Genomic DNA, 16,742 nt, shown 5'->3' with positions numbered 1-16,742 from the left:
GCAGTCCAGTTACTGGTGGAGCCAGAGTGACTAAGGACGAGTATACTTGTTAAGATTAACCTGTAACGCTTATCGGCTCTCTCTAAAGCTAGCTCTTGTAAATGCACAGTAAATAGAGTACAGTGATACACAAATCACCTTCAAGGCAAGTCCTCTAGGCCTCTTTCTTATTGATGGCCACTCCTTAAGCCCCTCCTAAACAGAAATTCTGGATTTGCCACTGAATGTAAACCTTCCTCCACAGTATAGCTCTGTCTTTTAATATGATCAACACAGCTCATCTGTCCTTGGCCACCGAAAGCCTGATCTTCCTACCCCTGAGCTTTCCCAGGTGTGGCACCTTGAACCAGCTGGCATCCTGACAGCACACCACGTCTCACTTTGGTCACCCTACTTCTAGTAAAGCGATGTGGCAGGGACACTAACTTTGAAAACTTTTGGTGTGTTCTTTGCCTTTGTGTCTCCTATTTCCCCAGAGGCAATTATTTACCTTTAGAACATTACAGTGAGGAGGAGGAAGGAATTATGCAACTTTAGAGTTTGCAGTACAGAATCATAAAGCCAGGCTTTGTCACTTAAATTTTTCTAAATTTCACAAACTCCCATTAAGTAGGCAGTGGTGGGGAGAATTCAGGACGTGAAGACATGAAAACCCCTGCCACAAACGAAGGGGGGAGTGTCTCCCAGCCGCGGGAAAGTGTGCAAAGGATGAAAGAGATGGGCAGAGGAGAGGTGTGTGGAATGCCTAGTAGCCAAGTCTGGACAGGCTTGAAGAAACCTAAGAACACAGGGGCTGGTGGCCTGCCAGTACTGCCCTGAGAGCTGGGCAAGAGGGGGCCTTATATTCTAGAGGACCCCATTCCAGTGTTCCCCATCAGACGAGGAGCTTCTGAATCATGCCCATGGCGTTCCCACCTGAACCACCTGCAGGGCCTGCAAGGGCTTCTTCCCCGGCTCCTTTTTGGACTGTGCTACCAGAGTGTGTACAGGGGTACAGGTCCAATGTGTGATGATGGAACAGCTATTTGGGGGAGCAGGAGGTGCTCTCAAGCTTGTCTCAAGCATGAGGGAGCTCCTCGAGGTGTGGGAGGGTGCCTTGAGTGGGAAAAAGAGGACTGGCATTGGGCTGGGAACTGGAAGGAGGCCAAGATTTCTCAATTTGAAGCTGGCCTTTAGGCCTCAGGTTCCTTGGAGGCGCCTGAAAGGGTGTCAGTGGGAGAGGCTGGGCGTGTTGTGATGACTGCCTGACTCAGACTATGTGGAACAGAGGAAACCTGTGGTCTGATAGAGGGTGCAGGTGGGCAGAGAGAGACCAAGTGGGGATGAAAGAACCACCCGTACCCTCCCTCCAAGAAGACAAAGCGGACGTTTATTCTGTGGATAGCCCCAAAGACTGCAGGGAGCCAGGGCTGGCAAGCCAGCAAACCGGGAAGTCTTTCCCCTTTGTCCACTGCTCCAGCCCAGCAGCAGCCACTGCCAAATCACCACCTGGGAGGGAAAATTAATTATGGGTTTGTGCTATTTGCAGTTATTTGGTATGACCTGCTGTTTTTCTCAAACGTCATTATATTTGTCAACCTAGAACAGAACGACGTCCTAGTTTGACTTGTAACTTAAATATTTAGACATATGGCATGTGAGGTGGTCCTCTGACCTGCTCTCCAGGCATAGCCTAGGAGAGGCTGCAATCCCGGGTGAAACCGTTTTAGATTATGTCTACATCCAGGGTGGCTCGGTAGCCCTGAAATAGAAGAGAGGTAGCTTGATGCATGAATCGGGAGACAGTGCTTCGGGTGTAAGCCTCTAGGAATTTCTGCATATGCCAGAGGAGGGAAACAGGGAGGGAGTGTGTGTGTATGTAGTGGGCTAGAGGTGCAGATACGGAGTCACTAAGACCAGGTGAATTGGAAGCAGCCTGGGATTAAAGCAGAGGCCATTGTGCTGAATGTGCAACCAGAGCTGAATGGCAGGCAACCCACCTGGACAGGCTGAGACCAGCAGCAGACACCTCCGTACGCACCAGTCGAGGGACCAGACCAGAGCAGCAACCTGCAACACAGGCTCCACCAATACCCAGACAGTAGGGAGCAGGAGAAAAACAGGTCGTAGGAGCCACTCAGATTGTTAACTGACAAATGTTAAGTGGCCCAGCTCCCAGCCTCCCTACCCCTTGATAACCAAAAATATGGGCAAATGAAGATTGGGTCCATTTGAGAAAATAAATGTTAGATTTTCTTTGCATATCTGAGCACTATGTTTTCGACCCTACTACCACAGATTAATATATTAGCTTTCGGGGAGTGGGAGTCAAGATCGTTATCGTTGAATCATACCGAGCTTACTGCTAACTAAACCCCCCTTTTAAAGTTTAGATTTGCAAATAATTCTGGAGTTCTCACTTGTTTCTCCTGCCCAAGCTGTTTCTAAATCAGTGATTGGTCCTCAACTTTGAGTGTGCATCAAGGCCACTTGGAGGGCTTGTTAAAACAGATGGCTGGTCCCACCCTCAGAGCTTCAGATTCAGGTCTAGGGCCGGCCTGAGAGTTTGCATTTCTAAAAGTTCCCAGCTGATGGTCCTGTCTGCAGACCACACTTGGAAAACTACTGTAAGTCAGTCCTATGTTAATGAAAACATTATTCTGATTTCACTCACAGATATAGACCAATCAGCATTCACACAACACATATAAAGAATAAACTTATACTAAAACTTAGATTTGTTTTCTACATGGGAATATCTTTTCACACAGAATGGAAAAAATTTAAGATTGTTAACATCCAGTGTTGCTGAGGATATGAGGAAACTCATAACCTGTGGCTGAGTTCATGAAAGGCTACACTATTTTGGGATGGTGATTTATTTACCAATATTTTTAAAGTATACATTATTTAATCCAGAAATGTCATTCTAGGAATGCCATAGAAAAATATATCTTTAGTTCACAGCAACATTTGTGAGCTGGAAATAACCTTAATACAAGAAATATTAAAACTATCAGTCATAAAAGTAAAAAAAGGTATTGCCTGAACAATTATAGGTGTATTCTGTAGTTTAACCACTATTTTTCTACAGTACGTACTATGTAGAAAAAATATTCTGTAGCAGAATATAATTGGTGAATATTCTAGTATGGTATTCAATTGCTGAAATTCAAATGGCAACACAAAAACCTGTTAACATTCTATCAAGCTACTTATATATACTTTATCAAATCGATCATTTTCCATCACTCCTTAGAGACTTCCTAAGGCTCTACCAAACACCCTGACTTGCTCATCTAGGATTAAATGAGAGGGAAATTGGCTTTGAGCCTACACTCATAGCTTCTCCAGTGAATTTTAAGACTATTTTCTGATCCCATTAAAAATCCATGTCAAGGTTTAGATTGACAACCTTAGAAAGTACAATCTTAGAAAGCAGTGTGGCAAAAGCTATCATAATTTTATAATGTGCGCACTTTGCCCCAGCAACTCCACATATATAAATGTAGCTTAAAGAATCACATAAGTAAGGCAATGATACATTTTCAAGGATCTTACAGCAATGTTTTTGTAATTGTGAAAAGGCACTGATTATGACACATTTATTCAATACTAATACAATTGTTTAAAGCAAAGTATCGATAGTGAAATGCATTCATAACATTGTTGAATAAAAAAAGTTACAGTACAGAATGTATAGTATCTCATATTCATATGTATACTTACATATGTATATTTGTGTTAAGTACGTATGTGGTATTGGGAGGATGTAAGAATATGTTTTAATGTCTGGTAGGGCTAGTTCCCTATTTTTCTTTTTCAGTTTTCATAGTTATTCTTGTATAGTCTCTCAAATATAAACAAACGTGATAATTTTTATTGTGATAGCATTAAATTTATAAATTAACCTAAAGAGAAAAACATGTTTTGATGTTGAGTCTTATCTAAGAATATGGTATATCTTTTCATTTGTTCAAGACTTTTCTGTCTTTCAAGAGTTTTATTTTTCAAGTTTTCCTTCTACAGGTTTTGGACATGACTTAACATTTACACATAAGGTTCTTTTTTGAAATCATAAAAGAGATCGTCAAATATACCTTCTAACTAGTTTAGTTTAGGTTTGTGTACATATATAGTCTCTTATTCTTCCCAGTAAACGTTTTTATTTAACTATAATTATACACACAGAAAAGTGCCCAAATCATAAGTGTACAGTTTCATATTCATAAAGTGAATGCACCTGTGGAACCAGCACCATAGAAGCCACCTTGTACTCTTCCAGTCCTTGTTGAGCCAGATAGTTGAAAAAGAAGTACATATTATGACTCCATCTCTATGAAGTTCAAAACAGACAAAATTAATTGATGGTGATTTAAGTCATGATAGTGTTTACCTTTAGGGAGGGAGGTAGTGAGTGAAAGGGGATGACAATTTCTGACACCATAGGTAAGTTTTTCCTGTTTCAAACTTCATCAAAATGGAATCAGAGTATGCTCTTTTGCGTCTGGGGAAGGCTAGTGATATTTGCATGTTACTTGTGTGTAATTGCTACTTTACTAAGTTCTTTTAGAGTTTTTCAACAAATTCCTTGGGTTTTCCTGATACAAAAATCATAGCTGCAAACAGTTTTACCACTTCCCTTCCAATTCCTTTCTTTTGTCAAACTTTGTTGCCTAAAACCCCCAACACTGTTAAGTATCAATAGTAGACAGTTGGCCTTGTTCCTGACTCTGGTTGGAACGCCTCTTTTGATACTAAGATGCTGGCTTTCATGTAGAGGTACAATGAATTACTTGCCAATTACTACTTGTTGAGTATGTTTAACATGCATGACTGCTCAATTCTGTCTGGCATCTTTTCTGCCAAGATGGAAATAATCATGATTTTTCACCTTATCTCTTAATAATATGAATAATAGATTATCTAATATTGAAATGTCCTTGCATTCCTATAATAAGCCCAACTTAGTCGTGATTTACTTTTTGAAAGTGCTGTTGGATTGTTTGTTAATATATTGTTAAAATTTTTGCATTATATTCCTAAGTGAGAGTGGTCTATAATTTTCTCTGTTACAATCTTTGTCCGGTTTTGGAAACAATGCTAATATGCTCACATTACAAAATAAATTTTAAAGTCCTTTTTTGGGGGGCACTTTGAGGTTCAAGATTCTTTTTTAGCCTCTGGAATTGTTTAAACAACATTGGGATTATTTAATCTTATAGGTTTCACAGAAGTACCTTAAAACAATCTGGGCCTGATGCTTTTTTGGTAATGTCGTTTGTTTGTTTTTTCTATGGTAATTAGTTTGTTTGGAATTTTCTATCCACTAGGGTAAATTTTGGTAGTTTACATTTTTTCTAAAAAAGTTAGTTTTTTAAAAAATTTATCATATAAAATTATTCAAAGTAGTCTTAGAATTTTGAAAATTTTGCTGTTTTATGGTTATTTCTCCCTTGTCATTTAAATTTTTGTGTATTTTTGCTTTCTCCCTTTTCTTCTTCAGTAGGTTAGCTGGTGGTTTGCATATCTTCTTCTCCTCTCTCCCTCCACTTCCCACCCCCCACCCAATTACTCCCTTCTGCTTTCTTTTGGTTTGCTTTTTCCTCCAGTTTTTAAGATCTGGTAGTTTAATTTTCAGCTTTTCCCGTTTTTATTGATATAGTTTTAAACACTACAACTTTCCTGTCGTAACTGTTTTTTAATATTAGGTTTCCATCACTCTTTCTGGTGTGCTTTCATTGTCTGTGGGGGTGTTGGTCTGCTTATTCTCTTAGAATAACTTTGAATGGGATTTGACTATAATCCTTCTCAGTTTTTGTTAGGGTTGTTTTTTGTAAAATAAATTTTCCTGTACTGTTAGGAGGAAGGGGTGCTCTAGGATGACTTTTCTTAGCACCATGACCCTAAAGCTCCCTTTTCATTTTGACAAATTTAAAAGATGATATATATTTATATATAATGTCCCTGCATATTGATTGGCCTTCCTTCCCAACATTTGTCTGAAATTTCTTTTCTCTTTGTCCTATAGTATCTGTCCTGTCCAATTTGGTTTCTAATTCTAGGAGTTTCTCCTCAGTGCTAGGCTTTGTCTCCTTGAAGAGGTACACACGACAGGGCCTAGACTGCTCTAGCACATCCACCAGACCTTATTTTATTGCTGTAACTCTCACCTACAAATGGGAACCTGTAGAATCCCTCCCAGTTTCAGCTTCTGTTCTCAGATTGTCCCACTGGACTTTCTAGTGAGAAACTGTGGGCAATGGTATAGTTCTGCTATTCTCAAGGTTGTCAAAAACCAAGCTGCCTGCTTTCTACTTCCTCCCATACAGATGCTGAAACTACGTTGGTTAGTGGTTTATCCTCACCTACTTGGATACTGCTCAGTAGGTTTGTGGGGACAATTTGTCATCTCGTTTTGTAGAACAGGGTGGGTGGCTATCCTAGTTACTCTGTATTCTTATGTGGCGATTCAAAACTATACTGCTGCCATCATTTTCCCTGAGTTTACCTCTGTGAGATCTCTATTACATTAATAGAAAGGAGGTTTTAATAACAGTCATTTTATGGTAGTTATGAAATTATAAGTAGGAATTTACTGTGTTTCAGGTACAATGCTAAGTGCTTTATATATATTATCTCATTTAATCCCCAAACAACTTCATGAGTTAGATTCCTCACCCCTCTGCCTCATTTTATAAATAGGGAAGTTAGGGTCCAAGGTCACACTGCTGAGCACACTTAAATATGTCATCTGACTCCCGAGGACCTCCTTACTAAACTGACTCTCAAATATTATTAGGTCCAACAGTTTTCAAACGATGCACCACTGTCAGCAAAACTTCTATTAATATTTGAATTTACATTCAATGTTTATAAATATGTAAAGATCTAATAAAACACATATACTATAGGTCAAATCTAAACACACTGTAGATATAAACAGGTTGAACTGTTGTCTGACTGGTAAACCTTGTTTTCCCTCCAATGCTCGAAACAAAGCTTCTCCTACTATCTTCTAAGAAATACACACTGGGAGTGGGGTCAGAGCACAGGGAACAGTTGAAATTTTGGACTTCATATTTGCCTTCTCATTATATCACCACTGCTAAAAACCAAAGTGTATATGTATGTTATATATATATACACACATATACATGTGAAACAGTACTTATAACTTACTAACAATTTTTCTTGTAAATAACTGTTTAGAAAAAGTTGGGAAATTTCTCCACAATTAAAACTGTCCTGGTATTTTTTTGGTCAATATGCTGCTGTGGAATGTGACCAATCACTGATTCATCAAGTTTCGTAAGAAGGCCTCTCACAAGTCTATCACTTAGAATCATACTGTAACTTATAATCTTATGCTAGTCAATTACACAGAAAGTTAGAAAATATTTCTTAATAGTTTTAGGAAATAATTTTACCTTGGAATTCTCTTTCATTTATGAACAGTTACTGTTATGAACTTTACCTTCCGACTAATGGTGATTTAGAAAAACTAATGTGGACTTTATATACAGTTCTAAAGCCAACACATAGGTGGTATTTTAACTCCTGATGTCCCAGAGATGACTTAGTTTGAAATATGAATGTCTTGCTTTGCCTGGATTTAAACAGAAGCAACTGGAAAAACTCATGGAAGGATAACATCTGTTGTTAAGCTTATTTTTTCCCCACCATCAGAATACTGATTTTATTTCTAATTTAAAAAAAAAAAAAGCTGACTTTGCCTAACTGAAGTTTAAAACTAATCATGCCAATAATACATGAATCATTCCTCCCAGCTTTCCTTTGAGAAGGACCATTATTTAAAGGATTTAAAGGTATTTTTTCTACCAATTTAAGAAAGAAATTAAAATAAAAATTTAAATATTATAATACCTAAACAGTGATACTAATGATTTAATTTTTATACTGATACTTGGAGAACTAATACTTCAACATTTACTATTACCAAGACTTTAACTTACACCCAGCTCCGTTAGTGAAGCACTTTCCTTCTGCATTTCGGTAATAGTTTCATATCTTTGAATGTCATTGAGCAATAGTGACGGATGTGATTTACTGATAAACTGACTACTAGTAATGTTTTTACACTGTCTCCTTTACAATTAGCAAATTTACAGAATGAAGAAAACAAAAGAAAAAGAACAAAAGCAAAACCCCAGTTTTTAACCCTAAATAGTACATTTCCCTCCCACTTACCTGAAAATATAAAAATATAAACGACCATGTATGCAGCTACACCATTAAATTTACTTGAGTGGTCCTGCTTTTTAATTAAATTTTTACTGATTTAATTTGAAAAAAATTAGAAAATTATCAGTTTGAAATTAGAGCAGCTAAAACATGGGGCAAACAAATTTAAAAAAATCCAAATAGCTAAAAAATAACTCGGTTATAAAATTACAATTTATAGTATCACCTAACTCAGAAAAATAAACAAAACCATTAAATGTCTTTCCTCTATATAAGACTGTTTTCTTCCTATAAAGAGAAAAAAGCAACTAATGATCTGGGATTAAAATCAAACAAGACTGTTATTCACCGCAGCAACATCTAAATAAATAAGCTGCACAGCACAAGACCTTCCCATTCACAATCACACACAGTTAAATTACTTTTCCCTCTGTTACATAATAGTCTTCTTAAAACAATCTCCCTTTAGAAAATTATTGTATCGCCCTTTAGCAAGCCTAGTCATTCTTGCTATGAAGTTAATTTCATTTATATAGATCACACAGTATAATTGGCACACACTTTACTTAAGAATAAGACAAAATAAGTCATTCTTCTTTTTAAAAATTATGGGATCATTTGTTTTCAAAGAATAATCCCAGATACTTAATTCATTAAAGCAACTTTACACCATCAGCAGTGCAGCTTTTAAATGATCACCTAGTGTTCGCCCAAAGATTATCAGAGCTATGTGAACTGTAAACTTGTTTTGAAGATTTGTGTCCATTTTATAATATGATACAATGTATAGTTAAGAGATATTTTAAAAAAAAGATAACCTACATACATACAGTTAATTAGCCTCAAAGAACTTCTTAGAAATACAGTATAAACATTTAAGAACCACAACAGAGTCCTCTGTGGTTCAAACTTCAAAGAGTTTCTTGAAACTCAGTACAAAGGTTACTGGCTCAAGACCATATCCCAAAGTGACATCAGCACATGATTTGATTGTAAGACTCTACCTCTTATAAAAAGAGCACACTTGGTTATACATGGCTTTTAACCTTGAGCTACAGTTATGCTACATACAAATCCTTTCCCCACCCTCCCAATTTAAAGTAAGTCATGTGAAGATGTGTACATTCTCTGAACATTGTTTAGAGTCCTTGGTTTTCCAGCTCTGATGAAGATCTCGAAGGCGTTCAGAAGTCCGTGTGCTTACATTCAGGGCAGGATGAACTTTACGAATTCCATTTTCCTCCATTAGTGACAGGCCACAGATCCCAAAGTATGCATGCAAAGCGTCTGAAAACGAGGCATTTTTATCAGAATAGGCATTCTTATTTATACATGCTATGAAATATTTTAGCTACATATCAGCCTATCACTATATTAAAAATAAATTTAGGAACATTTAAAATAGTTTTTGAAATATTTGCCTTTTCAAGTCTCAAACACCAATTTTTAACAAACCAGATGATCAAAATCAGCTGATATTTTATTCAACAAAATAATATGAACAAAGGAGACAGTTGCTAGCTGAAGAGGTGACATTCCCAACATCCTCTGCAATTAAAGGACAAAAAGGAAGAGTAGCAGTAATATAAAAGAATTCTCATGTTAGTGGGGTTTTCCCACTTGCTTACTATAGAATATGGAAACAAGGAGCTTTAACTCTATTATAATAAAAGGAAATTGTTTTCTTAAAAATGAAAATAAAGAAACCTCTGAATCTAACTTGTAGTACCTCTTCCCCCTAAGTTTTAGCTCTGTCAGTTCCTAAATCATATACTATCCTATTATTGTGTTAAATGAAAGGAGCTTAAGCAAAACAATCCATTCTGGAATGCCCTACCATATTTAATTTTCCAATTCAGGGTAATGTCAGTCACTCTAAAAATATCTGACCTGACAATAAAAACAAACTCACAGTTCCATTTGGTTGTAATAATGTGAGCATTCCTCCCATAACAATCTTCTACACTGGCTTCACTACAGTTTCCCATCTTTCGGGGGCAGCAAACCTCTTCCATTAAAGTGGCCACTGAAATCACAGGGCTGTTGCTTGCCTGAGAGCCTTATATGGATTTCTGAAGCGCTCAGAGCTCTGCAGTTATGGAAACACTACAAAAAACAGATTTTGTAGCAGTAAAAATTTTTTTCTATTTTTGAATTGGCCATCATTTATGACCTCAAGAGCTAGCAAAGTGCAAAACATCTTACCATGTACGTCAAGCTCTGTCAAAAGAATTAAAGAAAAAGTTCAACTTACATGAGTATCATTTACTTTTCAAAACAGGAATGACAAATAGTCGTGCTTAATGTTATTTGTGAAAAAGTTATTTCACTAATGGAGTCTCATGTTAATCCCCTTCTTTGTCTTTTCAGAGACTGCTTAGGTTTCAGAATTCTGCCCCATTTTCCTCTAATTTTCAGACCACAAAAAATAAATTTGATTTTCTCTGTACTATTATATTTTCCTTGCAGTTATTCTAAAACTATAAAAGGCACAAAGCAACATTAAATTTTACTGCCTAGACATGAGGAAACTTTACTAGAAAAAATGCAACAGCAAGAGAAATAAAATACATCAAGAATAACATAAGATCTTACACTTTCCAGTTAATGTAAAAATAAAACTTATTTTTTAAAAAGGATTTTTTTAAAAGCCAGTGAACCAGAAGTTAATTGTTTCAAACCCAAATAGTTTTTAAAAATTAAAAAACCCTCATCTGTAGGTGGCAATGTATTCAAACACTTTAGATGTTGAATATATATATATATATATTCTCTTCATAAAAACTTCTTTTCATAAGTGTCTTCTATAAATGTACTAGGTTGGTGCAAAAGTAATTGTGGTTTAAAAGGTTAAAAAAATTGCAAAAACCACAATTGTTTTTGTACCAACCTAATACATACAATCTGTGTCAAATCTGCTACTAGACTTATTAGAACCAAAAATAAGCTAATTTTAAAGATTTGTTTAAATGATTTTTAAAGGATCTAAACAGGTCTTTCCACATAAATTCAACTTATACAAAAACCTTCTATGCTCTGGAGTGTATAGGCTCTGAAGTCATTGTAACATATCTGTAAAAAGGATTACATCCAAGTATTTACACAAATGTTAAAGTTAGCAACTAATCTCACTAGAAAAAAGTTATCAAGAACTTTCTTTTTAAAAAGCTATTGTAAATACTCAAATGTATTTCAGGTATCCAAGGAATTGTCATTTTCCTATTCCTATTATTTGCTAAAATAGTATTATGCACAGAGTGAAAACAATGGCATCGAGACCAAGATAACTGTTATCTTGAGGCACTTTTCTAACATTTATGGCTGTGTTATAGATACCAAAATTTTTTAATTATTTTGCTTTAGAAATTAAAAGCATTGTACATTTTTTCTAAAGAAGCATATTTTGCATGAAAATACAAGTATAGACGTGAGAAAATATCCCTGCTCATTTTATATACAAAAATATGATTTCATGAGCCCCTTGTTTATACTTTGATTCAAGTTCATATTCTGACAGTAGCAGAATATGATAGATGATTTGAATAGGTTCTAGACTAATAATAAAAACCATGATTCTACCGCAATGGTACAAAAACAATCATTCCTTGAATCCAGTTTCATATATTTATATGTAAAACTTTGTCAACTTGCTTATCAAAAATGTCAGTGCTCTGAATCATGTTTAACAAACTCTGAAATTGATTTTTTGGAAGCTATAAATAGATTTTGTTGGAGATGAAAGCATAAGGGGAGGGGAAGGTAGCACAGAGAACGATGCTAGAGGTGAGAGAGGAGCCAAATCGTGAGGTGGCCTTGTGTGTTATGCCAAAGAACTGACTACGAGTGCTGAGAAAAATCTTTGAATGATTTTAATACATTTAATGAAGAGTTTAGAGGTTCTCACCCTTTTTTTTCATTAGAGATCCCCTTTGAGAGTCCAAAAAAAGCTTTGGCCCCTCTCCTCTCATTTAAGGACACGTACATACACACATACAAAGTGTCAATAGGAGGGGGATTAGACTAGACGCAGGGAGACTAGTAAGACTTCTGCAGAATCCTATGCCTGAACTTGGCCAAGTGCCACTAACATTTTGGGGGCTGGGGAGAACATGGAGTTAATGAGTCTACTTGGTAGGCTAGATTTGAGGGGCCTGTAGATGGCACCCATGTAGTTACTGAGCAGGCAGATCTAAGTTGGGGAAATAGCAAAACTACCTATACATTTTGAAGAAAGTACTTATTAATACAAATCTCCCATTATTTCTAAAGAATTCATTTAAAAGTACTTGTGAAATACAAGACTCTTTTGTTCTTCACATGTACCGTATACCACTCTTGAGTTTGGAAAGCATGGAATGTCACATTGTCTGAATCTGCTTGGTTCCTGAGTTTTAGATAGTAAATGGTGAGAGTTCAGATAGCAAAGAATTCATCTAAAAAAATAACCTAAATCTGCAGAAACTCAGAGAACAAAAATCTGGACAGTAAGGGATACCTATATTCAGGATTTGAGATTTTTGATTCAATGACTCCTGAAAAGAGGAAGAACAGGTTCCTTTTTGGATTAAGAGTAATTTATTCTATGTAGCTCAAGTAATAGTGAATAATCCTAAAGACTTTGCATGGACCAAACGATTCTTTAATTTGGACAGGGCTTATTCAGACCATCTGCCTTGCTGCCGCAAATGAAATAAAACACTGCTAAGGGAAACATCTGGGAAAAAATGCAAACTATACCAATACATCTTGATAATCAAACCCTTCCTTTATACCCACAATACCCTAAATTTATCCTAAACAATTTACTTTTTATTTTATTTTTTTAACAATTTACTTTTTAAAAAACATATTATTTAATGTAAGTTTACAACTATGGCTACATTTTCTATCATGTGCCCTTTCTGATAAAGATACCTGTAGGTCTAGTCAAGAAATAAACAAAATAAAAGTTGTTCTGCATTCACACAAAAAATAAATTACCTGGATGACTATCTGGCCACTTGGCAAATCCCCCTACGAGGCGATCTTGTGTTGATAAGATGTAATTTCTATTTTTCTCAAAGTTAGTGTATTGAAAAATTTTCAGAAGCTGAAATGACAAAACAAATATAAATTTACTGACATAAAACTTTCATATCGACCATGGGCTCAATTTTCAGATATCCATCATCATTTAAATGTGCTTGTCTCTAGCTAAAATTCTCAGAGCAACCCTCCGGGGACTTGAGCACTTAAAATTAGTCAACCACATTATTATCTTTTTTATTATCAAATCTACTCTACTTTTTTTGACCCACTCACTGTTTCCTTCTTTGGAACCATACCCAACTAACCTCTGTGCATCACACTTAGCTAGGTTTAAGACACAACTTCCTCAATCTGTTGAACTTATTCAGTCATTTAGAAAAGTACAATTTTATCTACCCATATTTTAACTCTTACGATAAGTTTTTGAGCTATTAGTTATAAACTAATAGTAACTAGAACTCAAAATATTTTAAAAAGAGCAAAAAAAATTATTAACCAGGTGCTAGAGACAGTCTTGTTTGGGAATAGTAAAAAGAATATAGCTCTTTAATTAGAAAAGATAAAAGGTGTGACAAATATGATTTTAGCATAAAATTCGTGTAGCTTAAAGATTTAGGACATGTGTTTGTTATCTAAGATCCCATTAAATAGAAAAAAAATAAAGAGTAAATCAAACTGTGAAGAGAAGCAGGTTGAGCAGTAGGCAATAGTTCAAGAAATTTCTGTAAGACACAAAGCAGATGAAAGGATGTTAATGAGCCATGGAAGATAGCAGTAATTAATGGAAAGGCATTATTCCTCAAAAAGAAAAACAAAACCAATAAAAAAGTTATGGTACAAACAAGAAACAAACTTATTCATTCATTTTTATTTAATTAATAGAATATAAGGAGACTCTTTAGAATCCTGAGACTGGAAACATTTTCCATCAAGTGACACATGGGTCATTACATAAAAGGAAACTATAATCTTAACACTGTACTTGTTTTAGCAATAAACAATATTTACATGCTCATAAGTGATTGTTGGTTTTTAAATTTTAGATCAACCAACAGGCGAAGCATATTTTACTATTGTCACCGAACTTCACATTGTAAAGGTAAACTGACCGAATTAGAATGTAAAGGTAAACTGACCAAATTAGAAGGTAATAAAGGTTTAGAACTAAAACACACACACACACACACACACACAGAGTAACGATTTCCTGGAAAAAAGGTGGCTAAATTTCCATTTTTCAGTTGGGAATCAAAGATAATGTCTAAAGGTGATAAGTCCAGAAATCAGCATATTATTATTCAAAACTATTCACAGAATTAAAGTTTTGAAAAATGTTGAAAAGTGGTTGCCTTTAGAAAGTTGTCAAAGACTACCAAGGGCATATCAGAAAGACTCAAGAGTCAACTTAAAGGGACTCCTACTGGCTGAAGATAGGACAATCTGAGCATTGAAAAGAACAAGATAATGGATTGAAACATGAAATATGTGATACTCAAAGAAAAAAAACAACAACCTAAAATGCAATTTTCTTATTGGGAAACTTTAGAGGATGCTAGGGAACGAACTCACTGTACTGAATGAACATTATTAAGAGAAAGAATTAAGTATTTATCTGCCTTTCTCTGTACCAAATATACCTTAGGGTAAAGTAATTCTTCTTTATAAAAAATCTGAGCTAAGAAATTTAGAAGGAATGATAGAATATCACCATTCTGCAACCCCCAATAACATAATACATCTAAGCAATGATCCTCAATGACTGCTAAAACCTTTCTGTTAAAAAGTGATCAGTGATAGAGCTAACCCTTATCTGTTAAGTTTTGAATTTATATTGTTTCTTCCCATGTACAAAAATACATTTTTTCCTACAATTATTATTATTTTTTTGAGTTGGGGGGGGTTGTAAAGGAAAGCAGAATGTTTTATCATGATTTTGCTTCAGCAACTTTGGGACAAATTAAAAATCCTAAACTGGGGGGGAGGGGGAAGTGATGAGGTTTTTAGACAATGCCAACAAACAATTCAAAAGGAAATTAAGAAAGCAATTCCATTTACAATGGTATTTAAACGAATTAAAACTTCAGGACTAAATATAACCGAGGAAGTGAAAGATTTGTACGCTGAAAACTGCAGAACACTGCTGAAAGAAATTAAAAATCTAAATAAATGGAAAGACATCCCATGCTCATGAATAAGAAGACTTAACATTGTTAAGATACCATGCAAAGTGATCTACAGATTGGAAACAATCTCTATCAAAATTTCAACAGCCTTTTTCATAAGAAATGGGAAAGCCAACTCTCAAATTCATATGCAAGGGGCCCTGAATAGTAATAACAATAACAATATTGGAAAAAAATATAGCTGAAAGATGTAAACTTCCCAATTTTGAAACTTACTACAGTAATTAAAGTAGTATGGTACTGGCATAGGGACGAAATACACGGACCAATGAAATAGAGAGCCCAGAAATAAAGTCTCACATATATGGCCAGGTGATTTTCAACAAGGGTGTCAAGACCATTTAATGGGTAAAAAAACCTAGTCTTTTCAATAAATGGTACTGAGAAAACTGAACATCCACATGGAAAAGAATGAAGCTAGACCCTTACTTTATATTAATACCATATACAAAAATTTATTCAAACTGGATCAAAGACCTAGACTCGAGCAAAAACTGTAAAACCGTCGGAAGAAAACACTGAGGTACATCTTCACGACACTGGACTTGGCAATGATTTTATGGATATGACAACCAAAAGTACAGGTTAACGAAAGAAAAAATAGTACATTAGACTTGATCAAAATTAAAAACTAAAATGCATCAAAGGATATTATCAATAGACTGACAAAGCAATCATGAAATGGGAGAAAATATCTGCAAATCATATATCTTGATAAGGGATCAATATCTAGAATACATGAAGAACCTGTACAACCCAACAAGAAAACAAACAACCTTGAACAGACATTTCTCCAGAGAAGATATACAGATGTTCTATAAGCACATCAAAAGATGCTTGATATCACTAATCATTAGGGAAATGCAAAGCAAAATCACAATGAGACACGACTTCACACCCATTAGGATGATTAGTGTGTGTGTGTGTGTGTGTGTGTGTATGTGTGTGAAAAATAAGTGTTTTTATTTTTGAGGACATAGAGAAACTGGAGCCCTTATACATTGTTAGTGGGAATGTAAAATGATACAGGTGCTGTGGAAAAGTTTGGTGGTACCTCAAAAAGTTAAACATTGAACAACCATATGATCCAGCAATTCCATTCTGAGGTAAATATCCAGAAGAAATGAAAGCAAGGATTTGAACAGATACTTGTACATCAATGTTCACAGTCAGCTTTTTTTAAAAATTATTTTTCAATTACAATTGACATACAATATTATATTAGTTTCAGATATACAACACAGTGATTAGACATTTATATACCTTATGAAGTGGTCACCCTGATGTCTAATACCCATCTGATACCATACGTAGTTACTATATTATTGACTATATAGTCACCTTATT

General features: G+C 35.3%; 1 protein-coding gene across 4 annotated transcripts in view; it reads right to left on the bottom strand.

Annotated features, from left to right (window-relative positions):
- Window positions 1-5,462: 5,462 nt before the first annotated feature.
- The window catches only part of PGGT1B (protein geranylgeranyltransferase type I subunit beta), a 51,483-nt gene continuing 40,203 nt past the window's right edge, over window positions 5,463-16,742 (bottom strand). For 3 of the 4 annotated variants that reach the window (XM_081054407.1, XM_081054406.1, XM_081054408.1), the window contains 2 exons: window positions 13,165-13,273; window positions 5,638-9,471 (listed from right to left, as the gene is read on the bottom strand). In XM_081054407.1, the coding sequence (XP_080910533.1) occupies window positions 9,290-9,471; window positions 13,165-13,273 (291 nt within the window). In that variant the 3' untranslated portion in view covers window positions 5,638-9,289. Of the gene's footprint in view, window positions 9,472-13,164; window positions 13,274-16,742 lie in introns of all 4 variants that reach the window. The other variant, XM_081054405.1, reaches the window with a different exon arrangement.

This window comes from Rhinolophus hipposideros (assembly GCF_964194185.1).
Source record: "Rhinolophus hipposideros genome assembly, chromosome: 7".
Classification (NCBI taxonomy): Eukaryota; Metazoa; Chordata; class Mammalia; order Chiroptera; family Rhinolophidae; genus Rhinolophus; species Rhinolophus hipposideros.
The sequence above is the reverse complement of the archived record's forward strand: the minus strand, read 5'-3'. Positions and strand labels throughout refer to the sequence as shown.